The sequence below is a fragment of the Miniopterus schreibersii genome (genome assembly GCF_964146895.1).
Source record: "Miniopterus schreibersii genome assembly, chromosome: 1".
Taxonomy (NCBI): Eukaryota; Metazoa; Chordata; class Mammalia; order Chiroptera; family Miniopteridae; genus Miniopterus; species Miniopterus schreibersii.
In genome coordinates this window covers 85935429-85956524 of record NC_138101.1, presented here as the reverse complement: position 1 = coordinate 85956524, position 21096 = coordinate 85935429, and the positions used below count along the sequence as shown (strand labels likewise).

Here is a 21096-nt window from a genome sequence, read left to right as displayed (position 1 = left end):
AAGATGCAAACTAAAAAATAAAGCAGAGGGAAGAAAATAATTAAGATCAGAGCAGAAATTAATGAAATAGGGAATAGAAAAAAAATAGGAGGAATTAACAAAACCAAAAGGTGTTCTCTGGGAAGACCAACAAGATTGACAAAACAAGCTAGACCAACCAAGAGAGAAAACTCAAAATACTAACTAAAATTAGGAAATAAAATGGTGACATAACTAGCTACTGACCTTACAGAAAGAAAGAATGATTAAAAGGAATACTACAACTGTATAGATAACTTAGATGAAATGGACAAATTGTTAGAGACCCAAACTTCCAGAACTGATTAAAGAAGAAAGAGAAAATATGAATAAACCTATATTAAGTAAAGAAACTGAATTAGTATTTTTTAAGATTCCCAAAAAGAAATGACCAGGCCCAGACAGCTTCACTGATTAATCAACCAAACATTTAAAGAATTAATAGCAATCCTTCATAAATTGTTTCAAAAACGAAAGAGAAAGAAATACTTCCCAACTCATTCTATGACGCAAGTATTACTGATACCAAAACCTGACAAAGACATCACAGGAAAGAAAACTACAGACCAATATCTTTTATGAATATAAACATAAGTATCCTCAACAAAATACAGGCAAACCCAATTCAGCAACATGTAAAAAGGATTATACACCATGACCATAAATATATATGCCATAGATCCTTAAAATCTGTGATTTATCTCCAGAATACAAGGTTGGTTCAGCATCTAAAAATTAATCGAATAAAAGTCAAATACCACATAATCATCTTAATTGACACCGAAGAAGCATTTGACAAAATCCAACATCACTTGTGATTTAAAACACCCAACAAACTAGGGAGAGAAGGAAAATTTCTCAATCTGATAAAGGGTATTTACAAGAAACCTAGAGCTAGTTTTAAGCCACTTGATCAAAATCTAAATATCAATGTCCCTGTCACCATTTCTATTCAACACTGTACTATAGGTTCTAGCAAGGGCAATTAGGCAAGAAAATGAAACAAAGGGCATCCAAATTAGAAAGGAAACCTATCTCTATTTGCAGATGAACACAGTTGGGTTTTGATTTAAAAATTTACTCCAAAGCTACAGTAATCAAGACACTGTATTACTAGCTTAAGAAAAGAAGTATCAGTCAATGGAATGGAACTAAGAGTCCAGAAATAAATCCTTACATTTATCATCAACAAGGGTACCAAAATAATTGAATGGAGCAGGATTGTCTTTTTAATGAAAGGTGCTATGGCAACTGGATAGCCACATGAAAAAGAATGAAGTTGGATTTTTTCCTCACACCATACACAAAAATTAATTCAAAATGGATTCTACATCTAGAGGTAAGAGCTAAAACTATAAAACTCTTAAAACATACCAAAATCACAAGCAACAACAAAAAAATAAACTAGACATATTCAAATTAAAAACTTGTTTGCTTCAAAGGACATCATCAAGAAAGTGAATGGATAACAAAGAGAATGGGAGAAAATATTGTAAATCTTATGTCTAATAAGGAACTTGTACCTAGAATATATAAGTAACTCCTACAATTCAATAATAAAAAGAAAAATAACTCATTCAAAAAATGGGCAAAGGATCTGACTGGACAAGTAGATATAGCATGGCAAATAAGTGTAGCGGAAAAGACTCAGGCCATACACCAGAGGAGGCGAAAGGAGACCTTTATTAACGCATGCGGTCCCAGAGGAGGCGTCTCCAAATTCTGGGCCCCGAACAAAGGGCTTGGGTCAGCTTTATAGGGTCGTGGGTCGGGCCTGCTTGTGGCTCGAAAATAGTGGGCGGGGTTCCAGAGGTCAGATAAGGTTACATGTACATTCAGGCGGGTAAGCTGGTACCTGAAATGGGGAGTCTTCCTAAAATGGCGGCGGTTCCTGCCTCATAAGCACATGCAAAAATGTTCAAATAATAAAATGCTCTAATAAAAAGGCTCATTATTAGCCCTCAGGGAAATGCAAAACAAAACCATGAGAGACCACTTCGCACACCTACCAAAATAGCTATAGTAAAAAAGACGGTAAGAACAAGTGTGGATGAGGCGGCGAAAAACCTGGTGCCCTCGAACACTGCTGGTGGGAACGCGAAGCGGGGCAGCTGCTTGTGAAACAGCCTGGCAGCTCTGCGAAAGGTTAAATGCAGTTACCATATGATTCAGTAACTTCATTCCTAGTTATAACTCAAGAGAAATGAGACATATGTCCACACAAAAACTTACACACAAATGTCCACTGCAACATTATTCATAATAGCCAAAAAGGGGGAAAAACCCCAATGTCCATCAACCAATGAATGAATGAATAAAATACAGCATTACTCTTACACTGCGACATTATTCATACATGAAAAGGAATGAAGTACTGATACACACTAGAACACGAATAAACCTTAATGTTTTTCTGACTATAAATCACACCACAATCCCACCTCCAGTTTTGGCTCTTAGAAGAACTGGCAGAGCAGTCTCCTAGTCCCTCTCCCTTCCACCAGGAAAGACGGGAGACGCTGTCTCAAACCCAGAGATGACAATGTGGTAGGCAGTTAGACAGACATGAGCAGAGCAAGGACGATGGGCTAGGTACAGAAGGTCATCAGGGTGGGAAGCCCTAGGTGCCTAGCAAAGGACAATTATAGGGTGGGACCTCACCTCCAGGGTGGCCTAGCATATCACTGATCATGAGGTTTGGACCCCCTGACCTTTCCTTCCTAGAGATAACATCTAGGCCTAAGTTGTCTTTCAACTCCAGGCCCAGAAAAGCAGCAAAACCCCAAGGCTGACCTCAGGACTAGCTGCATTGAGTAACAACTCCCCACCCTGGTGCTGACCAATCAATCAGTGGAGACCTAGACCCGGAAAGGACACACCTGGAAAGCTGCTGAATATTCTATTGAGATATTCCACTGTGACCTTCCCTAAAATCTTTACCCTTAAAACCCTTAGGGCAGAGGACCCAGCATGTTCTCCCTCCTGGGGACACACTAGCGCCTTTCCCTCCCGCTTCTCCCTCCCTCCAGGTGCATTACCATTACCTTCCTCACTCCCAAGCTCTAAGGACACTTCCTTTACCTCTATAACTTGTTTCCTCAGCCCATTTCTTCTACAAATTACTTCTCCTACCTACTTCTGTGACTTACCAAATAAATGTTCTCTTATAGTTCAGGTCTTGGCTCTGAATTCTTTCCTAGCCAGAACCTAAGTACTGAAGTTGCTGAACCCAGGTCCAGTCTGACCCCACTGGACTAACACTCAGTGCCATTCCCGCCTACAATTCCATGTGTTTCCTTTGTTTGCTTTTTAAATCTCATGTGGTTTACTATGCAATAGGAGATGTTACAAAATAATTTCTCACTTTCCATGAGTCAAAGATATTGACTGATGTCCTTTCTACCAATCGATTGGGTCTACTGCCTGACCTTCTAAGTTTAACACTCCAAATAAAACCACCACAGAACAGCTGTTATTCAACAAATAGCTAAAGGTGATGACTTATGACCATTAGTGCATGAAGTGATATGGATGAGTGAAAAATCAATTAACATATATCCCAAGTTAGTTAATGGATTATTTTATTATAGCACTAAAGACTGACCTCTAAAATCACTATCCTATATATTTATTTTTCTTACCCTAATGCCAACCTACTATCCTTGTGAATATGATCACTTTAATTCAGATACGTAAAAATTGGTGACCTAACAACAATTTTAGTGAAGTGATAGTAATGGAGTATTTTGAACTGTCTACTGTCTAATAGTCATGTTTATGAACAACAGCTTATATACCGGCAAAGTATAGGGTTAGAAAATTTTTCCCTGTAGTATTAAAGGGAAAACCACAGACAGTATCAAAATGACATTACTCAGTGCTAAAAGCCCCGATACCAAGCCTAGATTTAATACCTGATTTTACTGTTTCAACCTTTCCCAGAAACATCTTAATCAACCAGTCTGGAATTTTCTGGTCAAGCACCAATCCATCACTGTGGGTCCTCTACATTCCCCATAGAAAGAAGAGGCAATCTATAGGATAAAAACCCTTCCTCTTCTCTACTTAGAAAGAGAAAGGAAGGGTGTCCTGGCCAAATATAATCCTTTCTTTGCTTTTGTTAAAGTTCCCTGGCCCCACCCTTCTTCCTCTAAAAACCTTCCACTTGTACAACCCCAGACAGCAGGATAAATGGTATGCTGCCCAATTCAGGAATCAGCTCAATAAAGCCAATTAGATCTTCAAATTTACTCCTAGAGTTTTGTTAACAATGGCAATCTAAATGATGTGTAAGGGGGTTGGGAAATCAAAGATCACATCCTCAGCTTTTTAAAAGTCATCTTTAATCAATAAACATTCAGGAAAAACGAATGCCAGTTAGCTCAATAAGATATGCAAGTTTCTGGAGTATTTCATGAAATCAAATCTAAACAAGAGACAGGGATACAGAAATAGAGATAGAGTGACTTAATAAATGTAACAGTTTTTCCTCCCTTCCCTGCTCCATAGCCTCACTCCTCAAGAAAAATGAAGAAATAATACAAAATAGCTCAGGTATCATAAAATTGAAAGGTTCCGAAGCTTTCTGAGAAGCATTATGAAATTAAGACAAATACCTCAAGTATAAAGAATCTGACCAAGGAAGAAGGGGACGGGTGGAGGTGGAAGAGGATATAGGGGGATAAATGGTGATGGGAAAAAATAATAAAATAAAAAGTAAAATAAAATAATAAAATAAAAAATAAAATAGAGTTTGACCAAGTCTTGGGGATTTGACTTATATTAGTAAAAACTTGATATTCAGGGATGAGATGAAGAGCAAAGGAGATATCTATTACAGCAAAAAATATTAGATCGATGCCAAAGTTTCAAGGCCCTGTGGATATTTCGGAGCTAGAACAATGAGAGCAAAATCTGCTTGTTTATAAAGTCTTCAAAAGATAAAATTTAACTCACCTTCTGTGTCCTTAACCATATCAAGTTTAAGCGCCTTTGTTCCATCAAAGCAAAAAGCCCTAATGGAATTTAGCCCTAATAATAAAGCATTCTGCTTTATTTTTTTTACTTTGTTGGATAGTTTATCCAGGGCTACTACTTCTCCCTAAAATAAAACAAAACAAAACAAAAAAACAGAAAAAAACAAAGTGTAAATCCAAAGTAATCATCAAAATTATTAAAAATGAAATGAGAAAACCATGAAAAATTATGGTCTTCCCAATTTCCTCCTACCCCTAGTTTTAAAGTTGAATTCATTAACCAAATGCATATTGAATTTATATCAAATACTTATTAAGTCTTTCCTTAAAAAAAAAAAAAAACACCATCATGCCAGATAATTTTCTTATAATGCCCAGCTACTTTTAATCAACAAAACTCAAAACCAAAAATAGTGTTTGCAATCTTCTAAAGACACTTAAAAACATCCACTGGAGGTAAACATTAAAAATCACCAATTTGATGTATCTTGCTCAGCTCTGAAAGAACATGAACTAAAGTCCTGAGACATCTTCCTTCTAGTGTTTTAAGATACAAATAAATATTACTTACAAAATCAATCCTCATTTCAATATTTTCTATGCTATACACATAAAATTCATTTGAATTCTGACAACCAAAGACAGAAAACTATGTCTGTATATCACAGCAAAATGTTCTAGACTGGTATAAAATATAGTCCAAAACTAATTTTAAATGGTAATACTCAGTTAAATCCAAGTCAACAGAGACAAAAGGGTCATTTTAATGAATGTATTGTAATATTCGTATATTTCAAAACATACCATGAAGTGATATTGCAGAGATGGTGAAATTAACCATTCAAAGTATTTCCTTGTTTTTGTTCCCTTTATATACACTGTCTTTGCATGACATCTGCATCAGTTGCATAGACTACAATACGAATTTGCTGATAATGTTTCTACATGTGACATTAATGGTAGACATAGTTCCAATTAATACTCTGACAAACAGGAAAACCATTTCAAGTGAGCTGAACTGAAAAAGTAGGTAAAAACAACCAGAATAAGGTTCAAATGTACTTCAGTGAAGGAGTAATTCCAATGGCTGAAGGCTACTTTTACAAAAGTACAGACAGGTGTGTAAACTTACACTAAATCTAACTACCAAAATAAATCAAAAGAGCAACAAAATCTCAGATTAATTCTGGCTCAGGTGTCTTTACTCAGGTGTCCGTTTCTACGCTGCTGTCCCACTGTGAGATTACTAACTTCAGCTCGTTACTAACCTCATCCTCTGCCATTTCCCTTGCAGTACCCTGCCATTCTGACTTGAGCTCAGCTGTGATCTGCACTGGCCAATGGGATGACAGTAAATGTAATGCAAGCAGAGAAATGAAAAGCACTTGAACAGCTGGCCTTGCTCTACTTTGCCCTCAGCCATGGCCAACCCTTAATGATTGCCCTCTGCGGGGCTGGCCATCTATTCCTAGCAGGAGGATAAGGAACACATGGACCAGAGGCAGGGCACACAAGTGGTCTCAGCTGGTGTCACTTTAGATAAACCAACATCAACCAAAACCAAGTGAATAAACCTTCACAATGTCATTAGAACCCCTAGCTAACCAGCTCTGGATCAGGTGCACAAGCAAGCCTAGCAGGGACCAGCTGAATCCCTGACTCATGGTATGAATATATGTTTAATTGTATGCAGTATAGACTTTGTGATCATTTTTGCATGGCAGTATAAAACCAACACAACACACATACAACCACAATAACCAGACTCTATTTTGAAAGATCTTAGTAGAGAGAATAAAATTTCTATGAATAAACACCTCTAAGCAAACACAATAAATATCACTATAAATTAAGAGCAACAACAAATATATTTCTTAGTTACTTAAGCTTACTCACTGAAGTTAATCTTGTTTTACTGCTAGAGATTATGCTCACATGCAGGGCATATATTTATATACATTTGTACACATACAATGTATACACACACACACACATACTGTGGATATATATATGGTGTATGTATTCACACACACATACAGCACAGACATAGGTTTAACCCTTTAATAAATTCAGTAAAAATATAAACTCTGTGTTTTGTATACTCACAACTATAAACCTACTTTTGTTCTACCATGTATATGAATTTTCATCAGAAGTCTTTGGATAATTAAACCTTGCATTAATGTAAGAGAAAAGCTACAATTTCATCTTGAAACAATAAATGTTCCTACTATTTTTGGTAAAGCATTACTGTAAATCACTTCTTCCTAAGAATCATTACATACAGATCAAAAATGAATCGACTTCTGGTAAAGAAGGAGGAGTAGGTAAGTGCTATGTTCCCCTCCTCCCACAACCACATTAAAGTTACAACTAAATTATAAAACAACCATCACTGAGAACCAGATGAAGAACTGCTGAACAAAAGTCCTGTAGCTAAGGACATAAAGAAGCCACATCGAGAATGGTAGGAGGGGCAGAGACACAGAACAGGCTAAGTGTGGTGATTAAAAGATGGGAGGACTATCTCAGCAATGAAGGTACTCCCCAGAGAGCTAGGGGTACCAGTCCCACATCTGGCTCCCCAGCCCAGATTACCCGTTACTGGAAGAGGAGAGTCTCCATAACATCTGGCTGTAAAAAACAGTGGGGACTAACTTGGACTCACTCCCTCTGAGATCCAGCAATGGGGGGGGGGGGGTCAGCTTACTCCCATAAAGAGTGCTGGCAGAGGCCAAAATTCCTTTGATGAGCCCTCCCCCCCCACAGAGCCATCAGGTGGGCGTCATATCTGAGACACTATCAACCTGGATCCACACTGTATGACCCACTCTGGTAATTCCCTGAGGCCCTGCCTCACCCAACTTTCAGGCCCACCCAAGCTACTTCCAGGGGCTTTTCCATGCAAATGGCCTGTTTTGGCTCCAGAGTTTCCTAAATCTTTTCAAACTTAAGATTTTCCGAAAATCTCTCAAATAAGCAACATCTGGTCTCAGGGAGGCCCCAGGCCCCACACTATCAGCAGCCAGCCTTGTTTCACACCCTGTCCTCCCCAGGGCACCTCCAAGCTCAGCATAAGTAGGCATCTACAGATTGCTTTGTAGCTCATGCCAGGTGGTACACAGATGGTGGCTGACCTTGGACTGCACTTTCCTAGAGGCCCCAGGGCCAGTGTACCAAGTGGACAGCTTCACACCACACTGTAGCACCACCACCCAAACACCTCTACAAACTACAAACTCAAGGGTCAGACTCAGCAGGCACCAGAGTCCTGCTTAAGTAACTCCTGCTCTGTGGGTGGGCCCCTGCACAGCTGATCCTCCACAGTGGTCAGAGGTCGGTGGTCAGTGGTAACAGTCAGTCCTTCCAGCTGACCATTGTGGGGGTAAATCCCACCCATTGACATGCTAACAGCAATCAAGGCTCAACTACAAGAGGATGGTGTACACAGCCCACACAGAGAGCACACCTTCTGAGTGCTCAGCTCTGGAGAATGGAGAGGCTGTGTCACTGAACCCTACAACACACCTACTACATTAGGCCATTCTACCAAGCCTGGGAGATGTAGCAGCTCTACTTAATATATAGAAATAAACACAGGGAGGCTGCTAAATTGAAGAGACAAAGAAAAATGGCCCAAATTAAAGAAGAGAACAAAACTCCAGAAACTAAACAAAATCAAGACAATCAATCTACAATGCAGAGATCAAAACACTGGGCACTCAAGAAACTTGGAGAACTTCATCAGCATAAAAAAGGACATGGAAACCATAATAAAAAGTCAGAAATGAAGAATAATTTACAGGGAATCAAAAGTAGAGTAGAAGAAGCCAAGAATCAAATCAGCAATACGGAATATAAGGAAGCAAAAAATGCTCAGTCAGAAATGCAAAAAGAAAAATGAGTCCAAAAGAATGAAGACAGGGTAAGGAACCTCTGGGACAACTTCAGGAATACCAATACTTGCAACCTGGGTGATGCCTGAAGGAGAAGAGAGAGAGCAGAAAACCTATTGGAAAAAATAGTGACAGAAAACTTCCCCTACCTGGTAAAGAAAATAGATATACAAGTCCAGCAAGCGCAGAGAGTCCCAAACAAGAGGAACCCAAAGAGGCCCACACCAAAACACATCATAATTAAAATGCCAAAGGTTAAGGACAAAGACAGAATCTTAAAAGCAGCAAAAGAAAAGCAGTTAGTTACCTACAAGGGAGCTGCCATAACACTGTCAACTAATTTCTCAACAGGAACTTTGCAGGCCAGAAAAGACTGGCAAGAAATATTCAAAGTGATGAAAGCAGGGACCTACAACAAAGATTACTCTACCCAGCAAAGCTATCATTTAAAATTGATGGATATATAAAGAGCTTCTCATACAAGAAAAAGCTAAAGAGGTTCATCATCCCTAAATCAGTATTGCAATAAATGTTAAAGGGACTTCTTCAAGTAGAATAGAAAAGATCAAAAACATGAATAATATTGCAAAAATAAAATTCTCACTGACAAAGACAAATATTTAGTACAAAAAGCAGTGGACCAACCAACTATAAAGGTTAAAAGGCAAAAGTAGGAAGATAGTGTGTAATTACAATAAATTAAGGGATATGAACAAAAACACACTCACAAAATAAGTAAAAAATGACAAAAACCGGGAGATTAAAGATGACTGAGTGGAAGCTACACTGAAACTCTCCTGGGACCAAACTGGAATTACAACTAAAATATAGAAAAACCTGCCTGAAAACCAACTGAAGAACTGGAGAACACCCTCATAAACCAAAGAAGAAAAGTGGAGATGGTATAGAGACCAATAGGAAGTATGGAGGCGCAAAGAGGGCTGGCTGGACTCCCACAGGCAGCAGCTGAAGGTCTGGAGGGATATCTCAGCTGTGGGGGTTCCCACTGAGGACTCTGGGGCCTAAACCCCAGGCTGGGCTTCCCAGCCAATAACACCAGAAGTGAGAAAGGTGCCCACATAACATCTGGCTGTGAAAAGTGGCTGGGTTTTTGTCTGCTAGGGAGAGGTTGCAGGAACTGCAGGCACCCTCTTAAAGAGTGAACATACAAAGTTTTGTAGACAGCCTCTCACCTTGGGCTCCAGCAGAGAGAGGGCAGAGGAGACTGGAGCTATGTGGGGAGAATCTGGGGTTGCAGGCTCTGGAGAGTGAGATCAGAGGGCACCATTTGGATTCCTGTGCCTAGTCATTCCCCCAGACTGCAGAGGACATCTTTCTCAGGCAAATTGTGTGGCTTTTGCCTGAGGGGGTAAGCAATTGCCCCACCCTGCTGGAAAGCCTCTCACCCTGCCCAGAGGAGTTTCTACAGCCTGAGGCTCATTAAGAGAATCAGATTAATCAGCCTGCAGGCAGAGGCAGACCTCAGAGGGCTTTGAGTCCTTGCCTGATCTCCTTCTGGACCCGGGGCCTTGGAAAAGTAGACTTTGGAGTGTATCTTCATCCTGTCCATATGCACCCAGTCCCAGCAGAGGAGACCTCAAACAGAGGGTTGTTGATAGCTCCAAAGAGGATACTCAGGGCCAGTCACAATTGCGTCTGACATTGGCTTGCACCAGAGACCCTCCAAAAAGACTGAGAGTCCTAGCAGATCTACCTAACATATCAGAAATAAAGAATACATTGGAAGGAAGAAAGAGCAGATTAGAGGAAGCTGAGGATCAGATCAGCAAATTAGAAGACAGGGTAGAAAAAAATCACTCAATCAGAGATCCAAAAAGAAAAAACAATTCAAAAACAGGACAGTCTAAGAGATCTGTGGGACAAGAAACATAACAATATTCGCACTATAGGAATGCCAGAGGAAGTCGAAAGTAAGCAAGGGTTAGAGAACCTGTTTGAAGAAATAATGGCAGAAAACTTCCCTTACCTGATCAAGGAAAAAGTCACACAAGTTCAGGAGACACAGAGAGTCCCAAGCAAGAAGAATCCAAAGATGCCCACACCCAGACACATTATAAGTAAAATGCCAAGAATTCAAGAGAGAGAGAGAATCTTAAAGGAAGCTACAGAAAAGCAATCTGTTACCTACAAAGAAGCCCCCATAAGGCTGTCAGTTGAATTCTCATCAGAAACTCTACAGGACAGAAGGAAATGGCATGAAGTATTCAAGGTAATGCAAAACAAGGATGTGAAATCAAGACTACTCTATCCAGCAAGATTATCCTTCAAGATAGATGATGAAATAAAGAGCTTCCCAGACAGAAAAAGGCTAAAGGAGTTTATCACCACAAAGCCAGCATTACAGGAAATGTTAAAGGAACTGCTGTAATTAGAAGTAGAAATAGAGAGAAACATATGTATAAAGAATTAAAATGACAATAGATAAGTATCTACCAATAATAACCTTAAATGTAAATGGATTAAATGACCCAATAAAAAAATATAGGGTGGCAAAATGGATATGAAAACATGATGCAAATTTATGCTGTCTACAAGAGACCAACCTCAGAACAAAAGACTCACACAGGATGAGAGCGAAGGGATGGAAAAAATTTTTCCATGCAAATAGAAATGAAAAAAAATCTGGGGTAGCAATACTCATATGAGACAAAATAGACTTCAAAATGAAGACCACACTGAAAGACAAGAGAGGTCATTACATAATACTAAAAGGATCAACCCAACAAGAGGGTATAACCCTGATAAACATACATGCACTCAATACAGGAGCACCTAAATTTATTAAAAAACTCGTATAGGACTTTGAGGGAGAGATCGACAGCAATACAGTCATACTAGGGAACTTTAACACCCCAATGACATCACTGGATAAGTCTTCCAGACAAAAAATCAACAAGAAGACAGTGACCCTAAATGACACACTAGTTCAGATGAATTTAATTGATATTTACAAAACATTCCACGCCAAAGTTTCAGAACATACTTTCTTCTCAAGTGCACATGGGACATTCTCAAAGATAGACCACATGTTAGGGCACAAAACAAGTCTCTACAAGTTCAAAAAGACAAATCATATCACGCATCTTCTCAAACCACAATAGCATGAAATTAGAAATCAACTACAATAAAAACACTAAAAAACATTCAAACACATGGAGGCTAAATAGCATGTTTTTAAACAATGAATGGGTTACCAAAGAGATCAAGAAAGAAATCAAAAACTTCCTGGAAACAAATGAAAATGAACACACAACTCCAAATCTATGGGACACAATGAAAGCAATCCTGAGAGGGAAGATCATAGCACTACAGGCTACCTCAAAAAAACTTCTAATAGACTCTCTACTCCTACAACTTAAAAACTTAAAAAAATAACAAGAAAAGCCCAAAGTAGAAGGAAGGAAATAATTAAAATCAAAACAGAAATAAATGACAGAGAGACTAAAAAAACAATACAAAAGATCAATGAAACCAAGAACTGGTCTTCTGAAAATATAAACAAGATTGGAGAACCTTTAGCCAAACTCATCAAGAAACAAAGAGAGAGGACCCAAATAAACAAAATCAAGAACAAAAGAGATGAAATAACAACTGACCCAACAGAAATACAAAAGATTGTAAGAAAATACTGTGAACAACTAAGATGGACAACCTGGATGAAATGGACAAATTCCTAGAAAAATACAACCTTCCAAAGCTTAATCAAGAAGAGTCAGAAAACTTGAATAGGCTGAGAACTGCTGATGAAGCTGAAGCTGTAATCCAAGGGCTCCCAGCACACAAAAGCCCTGGCCCAGATGATTTCACAGGGGAGTTTTACCAAACATTCAAAGAAGAATTAACACCTATCCTCCTCAAACTATTTCAATAAAATCCAAGAGGAAGGTACATTTCCAAGCTCTTTTTACAAGGCCAGCATTAGCCTAATTCCAAAACCAGATAAAGATAGTACAAAGAAAGAGAATTACAGGCCAATATCCCTGATGAACATAGGTGCTAAATTCCTCAACAAAATATCAGCAAACTGGATCCAGCAATATATTAAAATGATCATATACCATGAACAAGTGTGGCTTATTCCAGGGATGCAAGGCTGGTACAATATTCGCAAATCAATAAACATGATACATCACATAAACAAACTAAAAGATAAAAATCACATGATTGTATCAACAGATGCAGAAAAAGCATTCAATAAAATCCAACACCCATTTTTGATAAAAACTCTCAGCAAAGTGGGAATAGAGGGATCATACCTCAACATAATAAAGGTCATATATGACAGACCTACAGCCAACATCATACTCAATGGGCAAAAACTAAAACCAATTCTCCCAAGAAAAGGAACAAGATAGGGGTGTCCATTTTCACCACTCCTATTCAACATAGTACTGGAAGTCCTAGCCATGGCAATCAGACAAGAAGGAAAAATAAAAGGCATCCAAATTGGAAAGGAGGAAACAAAACTGTCATTATTTGCAGATGACATGATATTGTACATAGAAAATCCTAAAGACTCCACCAAAAAACTACCAAATTTAATAAATGAATTCAGCAAGGTAAGAGGATACAAAATTAACACCCAGAAATTGATGGCATTCTTATATATCAATAATGTACTCTCAGAAAGAGAAACTAAAAAAAAAATCCCATTTACCACTGCAACTAAAAAAATAACATACCTAGGAATAAACTTAACCAAAGATGTAAAAGACCTTTACTCAGAAAACTACAGGACACTGAGAAAAGTAATAGAGGAAGATATAAACAAGTGGAAAAAATATACCATGTTCAAGAACTGAAAAGAATTAACATCATTAACCTTTATCCGATGAAAGGGAACTTTAGTTCCCGGCAAGGAGTGGGTCCCGCTGGCCGAATTTAAATGTTGATGGAATTTAAATGCCGTCTTTTAAAGGTTAAATACTCAGAAACCTAAGCATATACGTTCTTTTTTACAGGCAAAAGGAAAGAAACCATTATTTGTACAGTTGATCCTGGAAAATACATGGAGTTTGTATGATGCTGTCTTTTAAATGCAGTCTTTTAAAGGTTAAAATGTCCATACTACCCAAAGCAATCTATAAATTCAATGCAATCTCTATCAAAATACCAACAGTATATTTCACAGATTTAGAATAAACACTTTGAAAATTTATATGGAACCAAAAAAGGCCCCAAATAGCCAAGACAATCTTGAGAAAGAAGAACAAAGTTGGAGGGATCACAATACCAGATATCAAGTTATACCAGATATCAAGTTATACTACAAAGCCACTGTAATCAAAACAGCCTGGTATGGGCACAAGAACAGACGTACAGAACAGTGGAACACAACCGAGAACCCAGAAATTGACCCACACCAATGGTCAATTAATGTTTGACAAAGGAGGCAAGAACATACAACAGAGTAAAGACAGTCTCTTCAATAAATGGTGCTAGGAAAACTGGACAGGTACATGGAAAAAAATGAAGCTAGACCACCAACTTAAACCATACACAAGAATAAACTTAAAATGGATAAAAGACTTAAATGTAAGACGTGAAACCATAAAAATCCTAGAAGAAAACATAGACAGCAAAATATCAGACATGTTTCATAGCAGTATGTTTGCTGAAGCATCACCTAGGGCAAAAGAAACAAAGAAGAAAATAAACAAATGGGATTGCATCAAAATAAAAAGCTTTTGCACAGCAAAAGAAACCATCAACAAAACGAAAAGGGAGCCAACTGTATGGGAGAACACATTTGCCAATGACACATCTGATAAGGGTTAATATCCAAAATATATAAGGAACTCATATAACTTAAAAAATGGAAGATAAACAATTCAATTAAAAAAATGGGAAAAGGACCTGAATAGACACTTCTCCAAAGAGGACATACAGATGGCCAAGAGACATATGAAAAAATGTTCAAAGTCACTAATCATCAGAGAGATGCAAATTAAAACCACAATAAGGTATCCCTTCACACCTGTCAGAATGGCTACCATCAGCAAATGAACAAACAAGTGCTGGAGAGAATGTGGAGGAAAGGGAACCCTGGTACACTGCTGGTGCGAATGCAGACTGGTGTGGCCACTATGGAAAGCAGGATGGAGTTTCTTCAAAAGATTAAAAATTGAACTGTCATTTGACCCAGTGATCCCACTTCTAGGAATATATCCTAAGAAACCCAAAACACCAATCAGAAAGAACTTATGCACCTCTATGTTCATAGCAGTGCAATTTACAATAGTTAGGATCTGGAAACAGTCCAAGTGCCCATCAATAGGTGAGTGGATAAAAAAAGCTGTGGTACATTTACACCATGGAATACTATGCAGCAGTAAAAAAAGGATCTCTTATCCTTTGGGACAGCATGGAGGGAACTGGACAGTACTATGCTAAGTGAAATAAGCCAGTCAGACAAAGACAAGTACCGCATGATCTCACTTATATGTGGAATGTAATAAACAAAATAAACTGATGAACAAAATAGATTCAGAGATGAAGCATGGAACAGACTGAGGGATCTCAGAGGGAAGGTGGGAATGGGAGACTTGGTGGAGAAAGATTAATCAAAGAACTTATATGTTTATAAGCACAACCCATGGACACAGACATTGGTCTGGGGAAGGCCTGGGGGTGGGGTGGATGCAGGGTAGAGGGGATCAATGGGGATAAAGAGGGGACATCTGTAATATTTTCAACAATAAAGATTAAAAAAATAAAAATAACGACAAAAACAAATGCAGAGCAGGTAAAGAAAAATTGTAGTGATTTTGGAATGTGTTCGAACTTAAGTGACCATCAGCTTAAAATAAATTGCTATGAACATAGCTTGTTCTATATAAACCCTATGGTAACCACAAACCAAAAATCTATAAGACATATACAAAAAAAATAAAGTGAAAGGAATCCAAACACAAACTGTAGAAAGCCATCAACATATAAGAGAACAGAGAAAATGTCTATCAGTAATTACTTTAAAGGTCAATGGACTAAACACTCCAATCCTATTTCCATGAATAAACTGTTTCATGCTACTATCTAAAGCCACTTGTACATATATTCCCATCCCTCTTCTCCTACTCAAAGATACTATTCTGTGAATTTTCCCTGTTCCCTCTGATATTACCAATTTCCCCTTTTAAAGTATACCTTTCTCATTAAACTCCTCGCTGACCAGTCACGAGTATACTCCTGTTTCCATGTCTGAATGTTGCTGACCAGTCAGGAGTTAAGTCATGTTTCCATTCCCAAATGTTGTTGGCCAGTCATAAGTTAACTTCTGTCTGCACTTACATTAATTTAAGTAATTTTAAGGTCTGAAAGCAATGTAGATTTTAAAAGAGAGCTCTAGACTGTTTGCTTGGTTATCTTTCTTTAGGCTCAGATTTTAAAGGGTGCGAGATACAAGCCACTTCACTGCTCAGCAATTATTTCGGTGGTCCCTAGTTTTCCTCTTCGTTATACGTGCCTTTTTCTCAACTTTTCAGTCAGTATTTCCAGAGAAATGACAAGCAATATGTTTAATTTCAACGTATGGTAATATAAACATAAGATATGACAAAATAAAGTACATTTATTCTCATTCAGATGCTTTCATTTAATATTCAAGCGTGGAAAAGTAGCTGGCTGCATGGGTGAGTTCTAGCTCGAAATAGCCGGTCAGCAAGGGTTTAAGACACAAACTTTATTTCCCTCACGCCCCATTTCTCTGTTCTCTTGTAAAAACAAACCCTGCTTCTGAAAGGCGCCGTCTCAATTCACTTTGATTCCTCTCATCTCAAACCAGGCAAACATTCCCACTCACCAAAACTGCTCACAATAAAGTCACCAATTACCTACATGGTGCTAAATGTTCTGGAAGCTCTCAGTCCTCATCGCATGTGGCCTGGTAACAAGTGACACAGCTGATCTCTTCAGTGTCCTTTTCTATACATGGCTTTCAGAACATCACACTCCTCTGGTTTTCCTCCTACATCCCTGGCCATTCCTTCAACCTCTGAATGTTGGCGTGTTGTACCTATGGGTCTCAGTCTTCTGGCCTCTTGTACTTTCTATTGCCACCCACATTTTATATCTTTATTTATCTATATGCTGATGACTTCCAAATTTATATCTCCAAACCTGACCTCTCTCCTGTACTCTATCTAGATAAATATCCAATTGCCTGCTCACCATCATCTCTTGGACATCTAATACACTTCACTTTAATATATTGAAAACTAAATTTCTGATTTTTCTCTGCAACACTTACTCTTCCCAGTCATCCCTCTCTAGCAACTCTCTCTCCAGTTCCTCAGACCAAAAACCTTGGGAGTCACTCTGAATTATTCTCTTATTTTCACAACTCACATCCAATCAAACTATCAACAAATTTGAACGCTCCACCTTAAAAACATATTCATAATCTGACCACTTCTTACCTCCTCCATAACTTTTTCCTGAATTACTGTCTTCTAACTGGTCTATTTCTGCCCTTGCCCTCAATGCAGCTGCCAGAATGACACATTAAATAAAAAATAGGCTTATGTCAAAGCAGCCGCCAGAATGACACATTAAACAAAAATTAAGCTTATGTCACTCTTCTGCTCAAAACCTCCACTGACTTCCTATCACTTGAGTAAAACTAAAGTTCTGTCAGAGCCTACAGAACTGCTCTACCCAAATGTTCCCCACGCCCCACCGGCCCTCTCTCTGATCTCTTTTCCTCCTACTTTTCTCCTTACTTAGTCTACTTCAGCAAAACTGTGGAAGTTCCTCAAACAAGCCAGGTACCCTCCAGTCTGAGCATTTACACTTACTGTTTCTACTAGAACATTCTTTCCACAGACCTCCATATTGCCCATCACCTTTAAGCCTTTTCTCAAATACCACCTTCACTGTGGGTCTCCCTGACCACCCTAATTAAAACTGCAAACTCTCTCTCTCCCTCCCCTCAATACTCCCAATTCCCTTAACCTTCCTTCATTTTTCACCACAGCCCTCCTCACAATCATATATGCCACATTCTTTTATTCATTTATGTGTTTATTATCTGCCTCTTCTTACTGGAATGTAGGCTCCATTGAGAAGGAAATTCTGGTCAGTGTGGTTTATTGCTCTACCACCAACACTTGGCACATAGTACTAACTAAACACTTGTTCAATCAACCAACCAATCAGTCATTTAAAATTTGATTCCCAATCAACAAATCTATTATAGGTGAAGATACTAGCATGTGTAAGTATTTTAGGAACCATTTAGCTTTACAGAATTTGAGACAAACAAAAAAGATAATATCAACTGGCCATATCCTTCTTGAATTAAAGAATCTTAGTTGAAGTATAGAGTGGTTGCAAGGCCACAGTGAGTGTTGAACACAGATAAAACTAGCCCATAATGAAAGAAAATACACTAGCAAATATGTATATGTAGGAAAGAGACAGTAAAATCTGAGCTAAAGTTATACAAGGACATACTTATCATATTTTGTGACAGTAAAACAGGGTTTATAATTAAGCCAGATTATAAGATTTTTATGAAGCCCAAAACTAGAAGAACGTATACACGTTTGTGTGTGTATTTATACACATTTATGCATCATATGTGTCTTTGTATATATATCAACAAAATATATTTTGATACTCTAAAAATGCACTGTCAAATTAACTTTTAGTGGCAGAATTTATTTTAATAGTTTAAAAAGTGGTATAATTAACAACATGGAAAGGTCTCTTAAGTGTTTCACTTAAACTTAATTTTATGACAAAAGAATTCTATAAATGTATTATCAAATCTGGGGTTCAAGAGGTCTTGAGATAGTCTTCACAAGTGATAACTGTCTACTGATCTCAGTATGTGATGACCAACATCACTGAATAGTCTTCCTTTTGGCTGAATCTGAAATAAATCAGATTATGAACGGTTGCATAATGTTTCATAAGTTACAGGCAGTTCCACCTCCATTACTGCAATATGTAATACAGTGACAGTAGTTTTGCTGTGAAGACAGTCTTACCTGATCATGCATTAGTGCTGCAATGTGTGTTGTCTTGCCTCCAGGTGCTGCACACAAATCTAGAATCTTCTCTCCAGGTTGAGGATCCAGAACATGAGTAACTACAGCAGATGGCAAATTCTATAAGGGGAAAAAAAAATCAATTATCAATGATACTAAATCAATTTAAATTTCAGAATCAGAGAACGTAAAGAAATCTTTGAGGGTAATACAGTACAGCATCCTCTCCCAAGAGTACATTTTTTGTTAACCATAATGGTGTCAGGAAGTTTTCAGTTTCCTTCAGTATCCTACGATATCCAACAACATTCACATACATGCACACACACAATGCATTTCTCCAATCAATTCAGCAAAAAAAAGCATATTGTCCTCATCTCAGTGATTCTCACTATTCTGGAGGCCAGAGAGAGATCCCTTAGAAATATGAGAAAGCTCTAGATCTTTTCCCCAGAAAAAGTATAAAAATTTGCAATTTCAGGTGCTTCATCAACTAACTCCCATTTCAAAATTCCATTTTATGCAGCTAATGGCACTGAAAGGCATGCTTGGGTTCCTATCTTCCCACCACTACTACATTTCAGTAGGAGAAAAGTAAAATGTAAAAAAAAAATTAGCTATTTCTGATAGACACCTAGATATATATTCTGAGATTATACAACCCAAATATACCTCCACCTATAGTAGCAAGTTATATTAAATCATTATTAGTATTAATTACATATGGATTTTACTATAGGATGACCACTTTAAATAAGAGAATAATATCACAAAGTAATTAAAATTTTAAAATACTTGGCAAGAAAAAAGTAGAGACTAACAAGCATAGGGCTATTTAAAGTTAAAAGGTTTCAATTTCTTCTCACACCAAAACATTTACATCCATTATTATGTCCTTAAGAACTGTGAGAAGCTTACAACACTCTCAAATGAATCCAAGATCACCAATTCAAAAGAGAAAATCAATGGTGAGAAAGGAAACACAAATAAGCAAGTTTCCACACACACACACCCTCCCTGTGGATACAGGAAGCATTAAAATCAATACAAACAACTGAGGTACCTGAAAAGCAGTCCCTCCCCACTAACCACTAAAAACAGCTCCACCTGTTACAGGTAGTTTTTCTGAACAGCCTGGTCTATTCCAAAAATATTTAAAAACTGAACTCTAATAATGAAAACACTAAAACACATATGTGGCTAATGGAGATTCTTTATCTAGAGATAAGTGGTTATGCTTAACTCTTAATGAAGGTAAGATTAATATACTGGTCAAAGATGACAGAAATTTTCACTGAAATGTAAATAACACATTAAAAACCTTCTGGTGATGCAATAAGTAAAAATGATGAAACAGTCCAAGTAAAGAAGCTTCACTAAGTATTTAAATGATGACAGTTTTCTTAAAACAATTTAGTCTACTACCTTTCTCTACAGTATTTCTCAATCCTGGCTATACAAGAGTATCACCTAGTAATTTTTTTTATAATGCTCAAAAACAGACCAATCATAAAATTCATATGGGGCCACAAAAGACCTTGAATAGCGAAAGCAATCTTTAGAAAGAACAAAGCTGGAGGCATCATGCTCCTGAATTTCAAACTCTATTACAAAGTTTCGGTGGTTAAAAAGATACATTACTGGCATAAAAACAGACATAGATCAATGAAACAGTACAGAGAGCTCAGAAATACATTCATGCACATATGGTCAATTAATTTACGACAAAGGAACCAAGAATACACAATAGGGAAAGAACAGTGTCTTCAATAAACGGTGTTGAGAACACTGAACAGCCATATACAGAAGAATGAAACTGGACCACTTTCTTACACTACATACAAAAATCAACTCAAATTGGATTAAAGACTTGAATGTAAGACTTTAAACCATAAAACTACTAGAAGAAAACAAGGGCACTAAGCTCCCTGACATAAGCCTTGGCAATTTTTTTAACCAAAATAAAAGCAACAAAAAATAAGTGAGACTACATCTAATTTAAAAGCTTCTGGAGACTCCTGGTCAAGATAGTGGAGTAGATAAACACTATGTTCGCCTCTTCCCACAACATCAAAATTACAACTAAATTACAACACAACCATCATTGAAAACTGCCTGAAGACTACCTAAACAGAATCCCATAACGAAGGATATAAAGCAGCAGCCACATCGAGACTGGTAGGAGAGACAGAG

General features: G+C 37.8%; 1 protein-coding gene across 4 annotated transcripts in view; it reads right to left on the bottom strand.

Moving 5' to 3' along the window:
* Window positions 1-21096, bottom strand: part of NSUN6 (NOP2/Sun RNA methyltransferase 6) — a 68855-nt gene that overhangs the window by 24359 nt on the left and 23400 nt on the right. For all 4 annotated transcript variants that reach the window (XR_013999245.1, XR_013999246.1, XM_081143685.1 and 1 more), the window contains exons 7-8: window positions 18904-19023; window positions 4975-5119 (exon numbers count right to left, since the gene is read on the bottom strand). Coding sequence is in view for 2 of the 4 variants with exons in the window: in XM_081143685.1 (XP_080999811.1) it covers window positions 4975-5119; window positions 18904-19023 (265 nt within the window). In the remaining 2 variants the exon portion in view is untranslated. The remainder of the gene's footprint in view (window positions 1-4974; window positions 5120-18903; window positions 19024-21096) is intronic.